At 40.3% G+C, this 16,451-nt stretch overlaps 1 protein-coding gene across 6 annotated transcripts in view; it reads left to right on the forward strand.

The window, feature by feature from the left end:
- Positions 1 to 11,886, forward strand: part of LOC131221861 (lysine-specific demethylase JMJ26-like) — a 36,208-nt gene extending 24,322 nt beyond the window's left edge. For 2 of the 6 annotated variants that reach the window (XM_058217160.1, XM_058217157.1), the window contains 5 exons: positions 52 to 124; positions 208 to 293; positions 405 to 524; positions 657 to 727; positions 11,694 to 11,886. In XM_058217160.1, the coding sequence (XP_058073143.1) occupies positions 52 to 124; positions 208 to 293; positions 405 to 524; positions 657 to 727; positions 11,694 to 11,727 (384 nt within the window). In that variant the 3' untranslated portion in view covers positions 11,728 to 11,886. Of the gene's footprint in view, positions 1 to 51; positions 125 to 207; positions 294 to 404; positions 577 to 656; positions 746 to 3,611; positions 3,724 to 11,693 lie in introns of all 6 variants that reach the window. The other 4 variants (XR_009159625.1, XR_009159624.1, XM_058217158.1 and 1 more) reach the window with 4 other exon arrangements.
- The last annotated feature ends 4,565 nt before the right edge of the window (positions 11,887 to 16,451 follow it).

The following is a 16,451-nucleotide window of genomic DNA, read 5'->3' on the forward strand; positions in this document are numbered from 1 at the left end:
ATTTATCAATAACTCATCTGTAATGTTGTTGTGTTTATGCTTCTCTTACAGTCTGCTCATCCGATTCATGATCAGAGTTTCTTTCTGGATACAACTCATAAAAGGAGGCTCAAGGAGGAGTTCTGTAAGTAGTTGTTTCATTCAAGATTTGTTGTAATTAGACTAAAATCATGGAAAACTAATTTCCCGTTACGTTTTCACATCTAGATATCGAGCCTTGGACTTTTGATCAGCACGTTGGAGAAGCAGTCCTTGTTCCTGCCGGATGTCCATATCAAACTAGAAATCTTAAGGTAATATGGGTGAGGTAACTTGCCTGATCTTTTGATGTGTTCCAAAAGCTTCTGTTGGTTGAAGTCTATCACCAATGTTGCATTTGGTGCCAAATCTCCTTGCATTTGCAGTCTTGTATGAACGTGGCATTGGATTTTGTATCTCCTGAGAATGTTAGCGAGTGCATTCGGTTGATCGATGAACTCCATCTGCTACCTAACAATCATAAAGCCAAGGAAGACAAGTTAGAGGTGAACCTTGTCACTATTACTTCCAGTATCTTCTTCGTTCTACTAATATCAAGTAATTTCTTTTCGCATACTTTGATTTTAATGGAAAATTCCTGTATTTTGTATGCCTTTAAAAAAAAAAATGTAAAACAGGTGAAGAAAATGAGCCTCTATGGTATTAGTGCAGCAATTAAGGAAGTTCAAGAATTGACACGAAGTGCGATGTAAGTTGCTCTCCGGATGTGAGTAACTGATTTTTATTTTCATGGTTCCTTAATAAGCTTCTAGTCAGTACTCGTAAGAATGGGTTTGATTGATGCTTGAAATGTGTATTTAAATTTAGCAATAATTTGCTATTTTAGTTTTTTATATTTATTTTTAATTTTATAGATGATGATCAACTTTTGTTAAACTAATTCACCAAAATAATAATAATAATAATAATAATAATAAAGCAAATTAGAAATGTCATACTCTGTTGTCGTATTGTTGAAACATCATGTGATGAGGCTCTGAGAGGATCCATTGTAGACTTTGAATTCTTGCTGGTTTATGGTCGATTTGCCTTAACAAAATGAGAGATGTGATGCAGGCTGAATTGGGCCCATTAAGCCCAAGCCCAAGCCCCATTGCTAGTCCATCAATAAGGAGGCCGAAGCCTTTTATTTAGGTAGCTAACTAGCAAAATCAATCAGCTAGCTATGCAATAATCAATAAGTCAATTCTTCTTATTTGCATTCTTATCCCTTAGTCATCTCATTGTTACTTTTTCATTTTTGTGATAAGTCATTGGTTGTCAATGACATTATGAATCTTCCTTATTTGTACATGTGAAAGCTTATTTAAGGGCCTAGCATGAGTAGTATCTTGGAAATGAATGAAAATTTCTAATTATTGTTTCGCTTTGCTCATGATTCTTGTGCTTAGTGCTGTCAAAATCCTACTATTTACGATTCATGATTCAATTCAAATCTTAAGCAAAACGATTTGAATCCCACCTTTGAATCGCTTTTTATATTAATCCTACGATTTTATGATTTGAATGCTATGATTTTTTATTCAAATCTCAATTTATGATTCAAATTAATACTTGTTTTCTTCTAGTTTAAGCTTTGTTTGGCTTTCATTTTTTGTTTTTAAATTGGTAGGGGCTTGAAAAAAAAAAAAGAAAAAAGAAAAAGAAATGTTTAGAAAAAGTAAATTATTTTATTTTTTTATATAAGAGATTAAAAAAGATAATTTGATTTCTAACCATCATTCCACAATACATTGTAAGTCAACATGAACATAAACATCCATAAAAACATTCAAGATAAGTCATACATCAATTTGGTGTTTCGACCAATTAAGAAGTGCGAAATCATTAAAAAAGGAAAAAGATCTACGATTTAACATTAAGAGAATATATATTTTTATGGATGTTTATGTTCATGTTGACTTCATGTATTGTGGAATGATGGTTAGAAATCAAATTATCTTTTTTTCATCGGTCTACAGGATCAAATGCTTATTTTGCAATGTAATTCTACGGTCAAGATAGGCAACAATAACTTAAATTATTAAAGGATCATTGTATGTTTTGTAAGGAAAATTTCTTGGAAGACGAAAAAAAAATTTTAAAAATAAAAAGAAGAAAAAAAGAAAAGAAAAGAAAGATAAGAATCCTTTAACACGATCATGAGATGTTATTACTTGGTGCATAGTGATGGCCACAGGATGATTGCTAAGTTTTTAATTTTTGATTTTTTTTTATTTATATTTTTCACATTTTCAAGAAAATCATAAAAATTCTTACGACTTACGATATGATTTGCGATTCAAGACGATTCAACCCCTCTTACAATTTTGATACGATAACAATTTTGACAACATTGCTTGTGCCTGGTTGAAGGTGCTTAGGCAGATCCTTACCATCAGCCTGCTGCACAAGTTTGGTATCAAAGCAGGTCTCAACGGTTGGGTTGAAGTCCTAGATCAACAATAATCTCCATATTGTTTTCCAGGTTCTTTAATAATAAAATTTTGTATCATTTCCTTTATTTTTTTCATTGCATCCATCCCCCTACCCTACATTCACTTTTTTCTTTTCTTTTACAAAACCCAAAAGTTCAATTGACAAGGGGAGACTCTGCTGTAATTTTGACAGCCATCTACCCTCCATAATCCAACTTAGTAACAGCCTAAAAATCGGTCATATTTTAGTCTAAATCTAGCCCATATTACAACCCATTAAAGCCCAAAAGAAACAATCCTATTCTAAACCATTAAAACCTACCCAAAATCAACCCCATTCTAGTCCATTAAAACCCCAAAAAATCAGCTCTATTCCAGCCCCCCCTTTAAAAAAAAAGAAAAAAAAAAACCCCAATTCTAGCCTATTAAAACTCAAAAGATTAGCCTCACTCTAGCCCATTAAAAACCCAAAAAACAAGCCCTATTCCAGTCCATTAAAACCCAAAAAAATCAGCCCTATTCCAACCCCATTACAAGCCACATTAAAAGTCTAAAATCCCAAACCATTAACAGTCCCAAATCTAGCCTTGTTTCATCCCATTAAAGCCTATAATCTTAGTTCATTAACAATCTTTTGTTCTAATAAGAAACTGCCCTATATTTTATCCATTACTTTCTCGACGTCACCACCCCTTGATATGATGTCTACCTGTAGTGGTCACATCTATCGAGGGAAGCTTACTGATCAACAATGAGAAAATTGCATCACCGAGCTATTCGCAAAGGTAGCTAGCCTGAAAACCGCTGTTGACCAACCACGTGGAGAACCACATGGAGAGCAATCTGATCCCACCTGAGTTTTTTATGGTGATCCAAATCCATAACAAGAGTTCTAACCAGAACGTTCGGTGAATAAAAATGATACGGGTCCTCAGGATTCTGTTGATGACGTTATGCAATGAGTCTTTACAGAGAGCCAATTACGCCTCGATAGAGACGCCTAAAAAAGACAATATTACCAAGAAAGTACGAGTTTAAGTTCCGAACTTCACTGGTTGACTTGATGCAAAGGCTGTTGTCGATTAAATTACAATGCTTGAATATTATTTTGCATGGTATGATATGGATAATGTCTAACAAGTGGCCTTTGTCAAGGTCAAGTTGAAGGGCCCAAAAAGAATCCGGTGGCAAAGTGTTGACAACAACAAGCTCATCATGAGTTGTCCTGCTATCACTAGGTGGGCTGACATGAGGAAGAAGCTGGAAAGTAAGTATTTGCCTTCAGAGTACATGAATCCTCTTCTCTAGGAGCTCCTTGCATTCAAATAGGAAACTTTATTGATGGATGATTACACTGAGAAGTTCAATGAGCTTTTTGTGTGTTGTAAGCTTGCGGAGACAAACTGTGTAATAGCCAACTGCTATCGGATAGGGTTACACCAAGAGATCCAACATGAGATTGTCACATATGATTTCAAGTTAGTTAATGATGTTCTTCGGAAGGCTTGATGGGTTGTACACCAACTGTAGCAACACACTCTGTAGAGATGTACACGAGTCGAGTCAGCTCGGTCAGCTTGCTCGACTCGACTCGGAAAAGCTTGACTCACCATGGCTCGAAATTGGATTTGGATCTAGTCGAGCTAGGTTTTGTAGCTAGAAAAAATTTCGAACTGAGTTCGAGCTTACCTGATCTTGACTCGGCTCGGCTCGAACCCCGACTCGATTTGACTCACATCGAATTGTAATGTAGGGGCATTTTCACATTGGGATCTAGTGGGGTAGCCGGTGGGATGTGGAGAGGACACTTGGGGTGGGTGACCCTTGTGAAGCGAAACCCATGTGAAGTAGTGCCCACAAGGGGGTTCAGACGAGGTCCTAACCCATGCGATGTGGGGCCTGAGCTATGAGATAAAGGGATTGATTCACCATAATCTATCAGTTCGAGCTTTTAGAGCAAGTGACTAATTGTCCTACATCAAATTGGTATCAGAGCGGGAGGTCTTGTTTTCGAGACTCCTCGTCAGGGGTGATTAATGCAGGGGCATTTTCATACTGGGCTTGAGTGGGGTAGCCTGTGGGATGCGGGGACACACTCGAGGTGGGTGGCCTGTGTGAAGCGGAACTCATGTGAAGTGGGGCCCACGAGGGGGAGGGGGTTCGGCCGAGGTCCTAACCCATGCGATGTGGGGCCTGGGCTATGAGATAAAGGGATTGATTCGCCATGCTCTATCAGTTCGAGCTTTTAGAGCAAGTGGCTAATTGTCTTGCATCAAATCGGCTTGGTGACTCGGTCATTTTGATCTTGATGTTGCTTGTCGAGTGTTTGAGGAAATGCTTGTTTTTTGGACTGCCCTCATATCAGGGTATTCTCGAAATGGGTATCTGAGGGAAGATTGAAGAAACAAATCCCCCCTCCAAAAAAAAAAAAAAACTTTACATTATAGGTCTGCTCTCATATCTTGATCTTAATGTTGCTCGCCGAGTGTTTGATGAAATGCCTGCAAAGCGCTTTTGTTGATTTGCATTCGAAGCATGGGCGATTGAAAATGCAATCTATGTGTTTGAGAAAATGTCACACAAGCTCAAGCTCGGCTTGAGTTGGCTCGAGCTGCTAATCGAACCAAGCCGAGTTGACCAGTCAGGCTGGAGGACCGGACCGAGCCGAGTTCGAGTTGGGGTTGGCTGCTGGCAGAGAGCTGAGCCGTGCCAAGCTTGACTCTGTGTACAACTCTATCACTCTTTAATGTTTTGCCTCTCAGGTTGGCGAACCTTCAGTGAAAAAGGTTTAAATCCACATCTTAATCGGACTCCACTGTAGGGCTACCAAGCACGTCCCTACCCTTTTCAGCCGCGCTCATAGATGTGGACTCTACCTTTAATGCCATTACAAACTTTGTAGTGGCCTCCTCCAAAAAACTCGCACCAAAGGCAATCAGCATTACAGAGACATGACACCATGGGGTGAGGCCCTAATCTTAATCATCTCCTTAGGTGAGACGGTGAGGTGTTGACTGTTATCATTGCGGATAAATAGGCATCTCTCTAATGAGTGTCCACAAGTTTATAACCTCCATTACGGTCTCCTACCACCCGAGCGGCCATGAGTATTACAATTTACAACGAGCGCTAGGGGTGCACATCGAACCGGTAGAACTGTGGAACCAGACCGGAATCGATCAAACGGTCCAATTTGGTCCGGTTCTAGAGTACATCGGTTCTGGTTACAAAAATCAAAGAATCGTTTAGAATGGTTCCGTTCCGGTTTAGGGCTATGTAGAACTGAACCAAACCGTGATCCGAACTGTGGAACTGAACTTAAGGTTCAAAAAAAAAAAAAAAAAAAAACCCTAATTCTACCCAACCCAACCTTGCTGTGTGTAGCTGCCCCTGCCCTCTCTCTCTCTCTTTCGCTGGCCCTCTCTCTCTCTCTTGTTGCTCCTCTCTCTCTCTCTCACTACATCTCTCTCTCTCTCTCTCACACCGCAATGGGTGGTATTAGTGGCCATCGGAATTCATACCAATTGGGCTGGATTTTAAAAAGTCCAGAATCGTGGAACCAATCCGAAACCGAACCGGTTTTCACGGTCTGGTTCTGGTTCGGTTCTAGGGTGCTAACGGTCCAGTTCCGGTTCCAAAATTCCTAGAACCGTATGGAACAGTTCAGTTCCAGTTTCACCCCAGAATTGGACTGAACAAACCCGTGTGTAGCCCTAACGAGCACATCGAGATGGATAAACCCTATGTAAAACTTGCATCACATCTAGACCCTTGCTGAGATTGCGGTCGAAGCTAAGTTTGAAGGTCCTACTTTTATCATAGGCCGCCTCCTTATCACCATCAAGGAAGAGGAAGACTGGTAACGGACCACTATTTTCCATTTATGGGTAAAATGCCAAAGTAGGTTATGTAACATGATCATCGATGGTGGTAGTGTGGTGACCATCGTCTTTTAGGAGGTAATTGATAAGCTTAAGTTGTCAACTAAAAGGTGTCCAAAACCACATAAGGTCGTGTGAGTTGACGACTTGACCATCCTTGTGACTTGAAAGTGTTTGGTGTCCTTTAAAATCAGCATCTATGGGGACGATATTTGGTGTGACATATTTCAATGAATGTCACCCACATCCTTTTCATCTGATCTTGCTTATTATTATTATTATTATTATTTATATCAGAAGGTACAAAGTGATGGTGAGGTTAACACACACATTCTTATGGCAAGGTCATTGGATTCAACCTTCGCGCATTGTAACTTATGTCTCCTCCTTCATTTACGCCCCCATCGTTGACATCAGTTGCTCCCTCTAACTCCCAGATTCTCACCATGCGAAATTTCGAGGTAGAGAGCAGGGAGAAAAGTGTTATATTCGTTATAGTCACAAAACAAGTGCAGGAGCCTGTTATTGACTAGGATGAGACTATTCTTGATGAAGTCAAATCTATGTTGCATGACTTCAAAGATTTGGTTCCTGATGATTTGCTTGAGGAGGTGTTTCCACTGCCGGATATTCAACACACTATAGATTTGGTTTCTGGAGCATATGTACCTAACTTACCAGCATACCTAACGAGTCCTTTCGAGCACACTGAGTTGAAGCATCAAGTTGATGAGTTACTAAAAAAGGGATGCATCTGAGAGAGCCTAAGCCCATGTGTTGTATCAACTCTCCTTACTCCTAAGAAGGATGGAAGTTGGCGGATGTGTGTAGGTAGTCGAACTATTAATAAAATCACAGTAAAGTACCACTTTCCCATTCCTCCTCTTGATGATATGCTGGACTTGATGGCAAGTGTTGGTGTCTTCTCTAAGATTGATCTTCACAATGGATACCACCAAATCTACATCCGACCTAGTGATGAATGAAAATGGCATTTAAGACAAAGGACTGCCTCTAAGAGTGGTTGGTTATGCCATTTGGTCTCACAAATGCACCTAGCACTTTCATGTGCTTCGTGACTCAGTTGTTGCACCCGTTTATTGGTAATGTTGTTGTTGTTGTATATTTTAATGACATTCTTATCTACAGTAAGACAAGGAACACCTTAATCACCTGGGCCTTATCTTTGGAGTCCTTTGGCAAGCGCTTCTACATCAACCTTAAAAAAGTGCACCTTTATGAGACTTCTTGTGGCATGGGGGTGCTCTCTCTGGTAAATTCCATTGATTGAGCTGAAAGGAGGTTTGCTCTCCCGGAGGGAGGTATTAAGAGATTGTCTTTGTGGAGGTCTATGCTTGAAGCCAAATATGGTATTTCTTCTTCTTCTAAGGGTTGGAAGATTAAGTAATCTTCCTCATCATACATCTCGAAATCCATAGTGAAGGTTGCTCATTTTGTGTATGAAGGCGTGATATGATTTTCTCTCTTGGGAATGGCAATTGCATCGGATTTTGGGAGAGGACACTTGGGCAAGTGACTTGCCCCTTATCTGGTTCTTGTATCCATTTGCTTCTCTCCTTAGATTTCGGTTTGCTGATTGCGATTGCTGGTCTGGGGAAAGGAGAGTGTGGATCAACCCTTGCCGGCATAACTTGGAGGATGTCGAGGTTGAGCAGATGAGCTCTCTCGTATGCTTTTTGCACAGGTTCAGGCCTATTTCGGACAAGGCTGATCTTCTGGAAATATCATCCTTCTGGAAACTTTTGGTTAAATCTCTATATAACAGAATTTCTAGCCTATCCTCCCATCCTCACGATCGCCATACTTCTCCAGTTTGGTTCCTTGGCACTCCCCCCTAAGTGGCTACCTTTGCTTGGTTAGTTGGCAGAAATCATATATTAACTCTAGACAATTTGCGCAAAAGAGCCATGATTCTTCCCAACATCTGCCTTTTATGCTACAAAGATGAAGAATCAGTGAATCACATTTTCATTCACTGTGCCTTCTCTAGAGAGGTCCAGAACAATATTTTGCAGTCATCGAGTCCTCTGGGTTATGCCAGCAATGATCAAATGTTTGTTTAGATCCGGGAGTTAGGGTGAGAAGAAGTCTGCTTGGGACCTTTCACTTCTGGCTTTTATATGGAGCATTTGTAATGGCCGTTACGGGGCCGTTACGGACCCGTTGCGGCTGTGACGGGCCCTAAAAAAAAAAAAAAACAAAAAACTAAAAAAAAAAACGTACCTTTTTTTCCTTTCTTTTCTTCTTCTTCTCTTTCTTCTTCTTCTTCTTCTTCTTCTTCTTCCTCCACTGTCCTTTTCTTCTTCTTCTCTCTTTTCTTTCTTTCCCTCTTGTTTTCTTTTCGTTTCCCTCTCTCTCCGTTTTTTTTTTTTTTGCCGCAGCTGACTGCGGTACGTGTCACGCAAATACGAGCGCTGACACTCCTCGAGATCCGAGTTGTACGAATGGTTCAAAGGAGATCTAAGTTATATGGGCTCCACGGTGATGTATTTATTACATCTACACCGTTCACCTATTTTCAGAGATCATTTTAGAGCGCCAGCCAAAAAATGAATTATATCCAGAGATCATCTGGACCACACCAAAAATAGCAGCAGCGATAATGATTTTCACGGTTCAATAATTTTTAGGGCGCACGTAATGTTTATTTTCCATCCAATCATATCAGCCCCGAGTGGGCCTCACCATAATGTATATATTTTATCCATATCATCCATCCATTTTGCAACGTCATTTTAAGTCAGGATTCAAAAATTTAATAATATCCAAATCTCAGGTGGACCACACCATAGGAAATAGCGGTTATAGAATGCTCACCATTAAAAATTTCCTAAAGTCCACTGTAATGTTTATTTTCAATCTAACCTGTTAATTGGGTCACATTGACGTGGATGAAGGGAAAACACCCATGTCAGCTTGATCTAAAACTTTTCCAGCCCTCAATAAATTTTTAATGGTGAACATTTAATTATTATTGTTTCCTACGGTGCAATCCACTCGAGCTTTGGATGTGCCTCATTTTTGGGTTCATGCCCTAAAATTATTTGGCAAAATGGATGAATGGTGTAGATATAACACATTCATCACGGGTGAGGCCCAAAAAACTTTGACACGTGTGCAGCACTTTACATCCGAGTCCCTCCTAATTCAAACCTTAAAAAATTGTACACGAGACATATATTAACTTGAAATTTGACAATTAAATTATGAACTGCAATTCCTAACTCACAATGCCAAAATCAAATTATTTGAATAGTTTTAATTGTTAATTTGTGAACTTTTATTTTTTAAAATAGGGCCTTTTGATTTTTTATTTTTTATTTTATGATTCACTATCCAATAAATGTCCACCAATTTATAAGTGGGATAATGACAATAAATGGCATGAATTTGAGGCTGATTTGGAGAATAAATTGGTCCTCCAAGTCAGCCCCAAATTGGCAACGCCATCTACCTGAATTTAATTTTATTTTTTTAAAGAACTATTGGGAGAAATGATATCAAGATGTTAAGTATATAAATTACATATTTAAAAAATTAAATATACGAATTTTGTAGTCAAATTCAAGTTACCTAGTTAAAAAATTAATCAGACAGTCCGATACAACTTCTCACCAAAGAGTGGACCGTTACACCACCATAAACATGTTCCAATTTATAAATGAATGCATATTTGGAATGCTTAGAATATTCTGGATTTAATCCATATTTTTTCATATTTTGTTGGCAAAAAAAAAAAAATTGCGCCGTTACGGGCCATTACGCCCCCGTATCGCCGTTACGCCCCCGTATCCGTATCGGTTTCGGAGGGCACCGTTACGCCAACCGATACCGATACGGGACACCTTGGTTTAGATCCGGGAGTAAGGGTGAGAAGAAGTCTGCATGGGACCTTTCACTTCTGGCTTTTATATGGAGCATTTGGGCTGAAAAGAGTGATCGCTGTTTCAAGGACAGGAGGAGCTCTATTTCTGGGGTTTCTAGTAGAGTCTTTTGTGAGAGATTGGACGTCTTGACGTTTGTTTGGGTTCAGGATGCCTTCCGCCTATTGTATTTTTTTGTCATTTTTCTTTGTTGTGTTCCCCCTTGCCTTTGGGCTTTAATAAAAAACTTCAGTATCTTTCGGAAAATAAAAAAATAAAAAAATCATAAAGAACAAGCTGCTCTATGTAAGAGAGTTATTGCTCCTAAATATGGGGAAATGGAGAGGGGTTGGACCCTGAAAGAGATAACCAGGGGAACATCTTTTTCATAGGGAAAGCTACATTTAAGTTTGGGATCTCACAGAGAGTGGGGCAAATGTTCATGGTGTGAGATCTAAGGTTGGAAATGGGGAAAGATTTTTTTGGGAGGATGTTTGGGTTGAAGACATTCCTCCAGTTGAAAAATTCCCCTGTTCATTCTCTTTAGCCTCACAAAACACCCTGGCTATAGATTCTTATAAGCTAATAGGTAACAAGATCAACTGATCTAGTAAGTTTTGTGACCCCGAAATTGTTGCAATGGTTGAGCTGCTTGACTTTTTATATGCTTCATCTTCTCCTTTTGATGAGGATGAGGGCAAATGGGCTCCCTACACCAAACGAGTATTTCCATCAAAAGAATTCCAGGTGCTTTGCTCTGGAGGGCCTCCAAAACTGCCATGACAGTGGTGTGGGGATTGGGCGCTCCACGATTGGGCCTCAGACATTCTTTGTCTACCATGATGTGTGTATGACTAATTGGGCCACACCATTAGGAACAATGTATAGTCATTCCTAAAACCTCTAAATTCATGTGGCGTGTTTCGCCAGAGTTTTGGAATGGCTTGATTTTTGGGGTGTTCCGTTGTCCTGGTGGGGTGCGTTTGATGAATGGATTGGATGGCGTATGCACACCATGGTGGGAATTTTGAAACTTTTAATGGTGGGCTTCCCCATCCCAACATTTTGTTGTAGTGTGGCCCATTGGAGTCTCAAATAGGTATTTGGACTTTGGGCCAAACCTGGGAGGGCACACCTCGTGGTTGGAATGGATATCATGCACACATCGCTGTGGGCCCCTTGTTTGTCTGTGCACGCGATATGCATCCATTTGGACATTTTTCCAATAAGTTCCTGTTTGTAACTTTGCATCGTCAGAAAATCACTAAATACCATATGTTTTTGCAAATTACTCTTGAAGAAATCAACTTGCTATATATCTCCCCTAATTTCTATTGTCTTATTTATCCTAATCCAGAATCCATGGTGCTTATTGTTGATTTTAACATTATTTGGCATAACTTGAGTCGCAGATTCTTCACACCCATAGAGATTTTGGTGCACATTCCTCATCCATTTCTGCATTTCCTCAGGGACAATACTCATCTTAAAGAGAAGAGGCCATGAAAGCAGGAGGTTCTTCGGATGCCTTCATCCTCTGTTTAACTCAACTGCCATCCTTTTCTCTTGCATAGCTGGAAATCTTTCTCTATGGCATCTTTCAGTGAAGTTACAGTTTCGCTACTCGCATGTATTACGTGCAGAAATTTTGCTTCCGCTGTGCATTCGGTTAATCCCCAAAAATAATTCTGTGCAGTGTAGAGCCAGAGGTGTTCGGCAAGTCGTGTACATAATCACAGGCTGTAAGTATCAACATCTTGGTTGCTTGAAATAATTTCATTGAACTATTATTCAACCAGACCTTTTTTACTTGTTATTTTCCCATTAATTTAATGGAATCCATTGATGTCCGAGTTAGATCAACAATCATGCACCAATAGCTTGATGAGAACCTCCCCCCCTCCACACACACACAAGAAAAAGTAAAAAAGCAAAAAAGAAAAAAAAATAATAATCAAGATTTGAAATTTGCAAAGCTGAAGAATGTTGACTGGAAAACAGATATCTGAAATAGGTTTCTGCACATTGTACATCTCAAATATGATATCAAAATGGCGAACTGTCAATGTCATTAGCTTCTATCAACTAAATGCTATAAAGAATAATAAATGTACAAACATGTACTAAACAGTTGAAGGAAGAGGAGACGGTAAAAAAAAAACAAAGAACAAAAAAAAGAAAGAAAAAGAAAAAGAACCATTGTCTCAGACAGTGGCAACTATCTTTGACACTGATCCAGTGCTTGATCCAATTGTCTTTCCATTTGAGATTGTTTCACCATTTTCAACTCACCTCCAATCTCTAAACTCCCAGGAACAGCAGTCAGGCCACTGAGTGTGGATTAAGGGTGCAATGGTCTGCGCCTTGGAACGGATAAAGGTTTTCATAGAGTCTAGGTTCAAACCTTCGCCAATCAGTTTTTGGGATGCTGAAGCCCACCTAGCAATCACTAATTGGAAAAGAAGACAGACAAACACAAAATGCTGTTAAAAGGTTCAATAAGGAGAATAACCATATAAAAAGCTAAATAAAATGGTGACTAGTTCTTTCTACCCATTCTAGATTGTCTGGCCACTCTGACTAACCTCCAATCTCTAAAACGTAAGGAGGAGCATCCTGCAGGCTGCTGTTAATGACACAAGGAGGGAGTTTCTGTATCTTTGGACGTTCACTGACTGAACTTCTTCTGCACAGGCAAGTCCGAATTGCAAATGCTTAGCTTCTGTAGCTCCTAAACGCATAGATTGTTAAGTAGTGGGAATGCATTTTGCCCCACATCACCATTTTCTCCAAGCACCACCTCCAATCTGCCACGGAATTTTATTTTGAATGTTTCTAGTTTTTCCAAGCTGACATCTGAAGGGAAGAAGCTGACAAGTTTTGGGCAACACTCAACATTATTGTATCGAAGACATGCCAAAGCTTTCCAGCCTGAACTCCCCCCTGCGCACATACTTTAGCTTGGCAAGATCAGTGAACCATAGACTCTCCAGGCTTCCCAATGCACAGACATTCACACTTCTCCCGATGACCGAACCCTTCAAATTACTGCAATTTTCGACCCTGCAAACAATGAGTTTCCCCAGGTTTTCAACACCGAAATCTGACAATTGGGCAATGATTCAATGAAATCATCATTGCAAAGAGAGAAGAATTATGTATGGTGGATAACTCCAAGGATGCAAATCACCATGGATCTCCAAACATTTGCCATAGTTCATAGAACCAGCAAAATGTTTGGTTGGGGCATAGATCTCTGTAGGGGAATCGGTTTCTATTGGCTTGCAGGGAAGGATAGAGATATAGATTTGTCGAAGCATCATGTCAACAGCTTAAAGTCACTGGTCAAAGGCTGGAAAACACCAGCATCAGTTACAGAGATTCAAGGCCCTCTGTGGCCCACCTCATTGCAGTGAATTGTAGCTGCACTGGTCCCAGTTCAGTGCATCTGGGGCTGATCCATTGAATTCTAACTGATGTCCATGAGTTCCTTTGTGTTAAGTAGGTCTGAACGTGTTAGATTGTTCAAATTTGAGATGCAAATAGGAAGTGTGTGGATTTTGGTGCCCTAAAAATCAAGCACGCCCAACCCTCCCTGTGTGATGTTATTTTAAGTCTTAATCTAGTGGATGCATTCGCTAGTCCAACCAATGTTGCATTAGGCTCAAATATTGAAATGATCATGAGAGGCACAAAAAATACCCTTCCAAGGAGCAGGCCTAATGTAATGGAGGATGCAATACAGTGTTAAGATGATGGAAGCAGGGAGTTCAGAGACTGACTGATCACACTAACGGCAATACGGGGCAAGTAATAGACAAATAAAGCAACTTGTTTACTAAGCGATATACATCTTAGGATTGCAAATAATCAATGATCGACTTCAATCGGGGACTCGGCATGACAAAAGTCGAGGAAATGAAAATACCCTGTCATGAATGAGCAACCTCAATCTCAAGAAAATATTGTAGTGGGCAGAAATCCACCTTTTGAAGTAAAGACTTGACCATTAAGGTATTGCTATTGATGAGGACATTGTGCGCACGCCGCCTGCACGCCTACGCACGTCACCCCCTTATGCACGTACGTACGCAGAAGGAGTGCCCCACCATCGATCTGGTTCGATGACGACGTACAGGGAGGGCCTGCTAGTTAGAAGACGAAGTTTTGGTTCAAAAGGGTGAGCCTGATAGTCAGGAAAAGCCCATCATGGGGCTTCATGATCATGACTCATTCGTCGGATTGATGTCATATTTTAGGTTTTGCTTGTTGTTATTATTTAGAATATCGTGAATGTTTTGGATTTCTTTGTTTGGTTTTTATATTATTTTGCTTCACTGCCAAGTAATATGTTGCGTACATGATGCGAGTTTTGAGGTATAAGATTTTCCCTATAAATAGGCACCCCTCGTAGTTCTTTTCATTCATTCAAGCTTAATTAAAAAAAATTCCTGCTTTATTATTCTGCTCTCCGTGAGTTGTGAAAGAATTCAAAAGTGGGTGCGAAGCCCTCTCTTTTCGAATGGCTAACTACATAGTGTGAAGCCACATCTGTCCCCATCCGTGCCTATCCTCTCCCATCTATATACTCCATCTTTTATCATCATTATTGCTTTGAAATTTTCAGCCTTTGCAGCTATTCATCCCCTTACAGCCAGCTTTCATAATCTGGACCTGTAAGAGGGCTGAAACTTCAGCAGAACACTATGCTTCGACCTTACGTTGGATCGTCGTTAAACTTGGAGGGATTGGAGGTCTCCCCTGGCCGACCAAGGCCTAGGTGTCACTTCGGGGAGGCGGGCTTCCATCACACGTGTGGCCAGCCTACCCGCGCACGTGTGTCAGCTCCGATCACCATCTGCATGCAGGAGCTTTCTCTGGGTCAGGTTTTCCTCTGTTTTTTCTCTTTTTATTCATATTTCCTAAACCCTAGCCTTAGTTTGCATTAGTCTTAATTTATTTGCCTTTTTTTTTTTTTCACCCTAGGGTTCCTTGAATTGAAATTAGGGAATCCCTTCGGTTAGGGATTGATTCTTATGCATGTGTGGTTGATTTTTATTTCCCTTTGACATCGTTTGGCTTATAATTTTTATTGGTCCAGCCCTAGCCTATGTTGGCCTAGACCAACATAGATTCCCCTTTCATTGAATGTTTGGACTATCATGTGGAATGTGGAATTTGTGTAATTGTTTCTGAATTGGTATGATCTAAGCCTGAATTCTTGTACATCATATTTGAATTTCATGTCCTGCATCAAATTTGGTATCAGAGACTACGGTTCTTGTAGGGGAATACATCACATATCTAGGGTTTTAGTTTGTTTAAGTCTTTCATGCATCCAGTTCATCACATATAGCTGTTTGGAATACCGTAGTCCCTAATATTAGTTGCTGAAATTTTTGGTAGCAGGAAGTTAACAATTTACATTGCTGTAACTTTTTGTTAATCCCTTATTTCGATAACTATATTGTTGGATTTTTTAGTACCTCTGCATAGTTCTCTTATATAGAGTCTCATAGGATCATTTAGTCCTATTTAGTTGCATATAGTCGTCCTAAAAAGTCCTTAGGTGAAGTTAGCAAGTGTATGTCCATACGTACGGGTCGTGGTTTTGGTTCGCACCCCACACTAAACTTTGAGCAACTGTAAAAAACGGTGGCCAAGTTAGCCCAGTAGGTTGAGTCCTTGAGTAAGCACTTGGAACAACGCATAGATAGACGCCTGGAACAAATAGAGGCCTCCTTTAGGGCAAACCCCACCACTAGGGAGGATGCCCAATCATAGGCAGTTGGTCAGGAGGTTAGACCAAGGAATGGAGGCGGCCAAGGAGCTGGTCATGGGCACGCACCTGTGCACCCACCCCGTGAAGGACATTATGATCAATATGACCTAGATGCACAACTCATCAAGGGAGTTAGGGTAGATGCCTCTACATTTGATAGCCCCTTGGACCCTAAAGCTTTTTTAGACGAGTTGGCGGATATGGACCATTATTTTAAGTGGTATGACATGTCGGATGCTCGACGTGTTCGGTTCGCCAAGATGAAGCTTGTGGGCCAAGCAAAGAGGTTTTGGGCGACGGTTGAGTAAAAGAAAGAAAGAGCGAGCGAACTCCCAATAATCCATTGGGAGAAATGAAAGAAACACTTAAAGAAAAGGACTTCCCTTTCTCTTATCGCTTACGGTTGATCGAGGAGTGGTAGTCTTTTCGACAGGGTTCCATGAGTGTT

Source organism: Magnolia sinica, chromosome 12 (genome assembly GCF_029962835.1).
Source record: "Magnolia sinica isolate HGM2019 chromosome 12, MsV1, whole genome shotgun sequence".
NCBI lineage: Eukaryota > Viridiplantae > Streptophyta > Magnoliopsida > Magnoliales > Magnoliaceae > Magnolia > Magnolia sinica.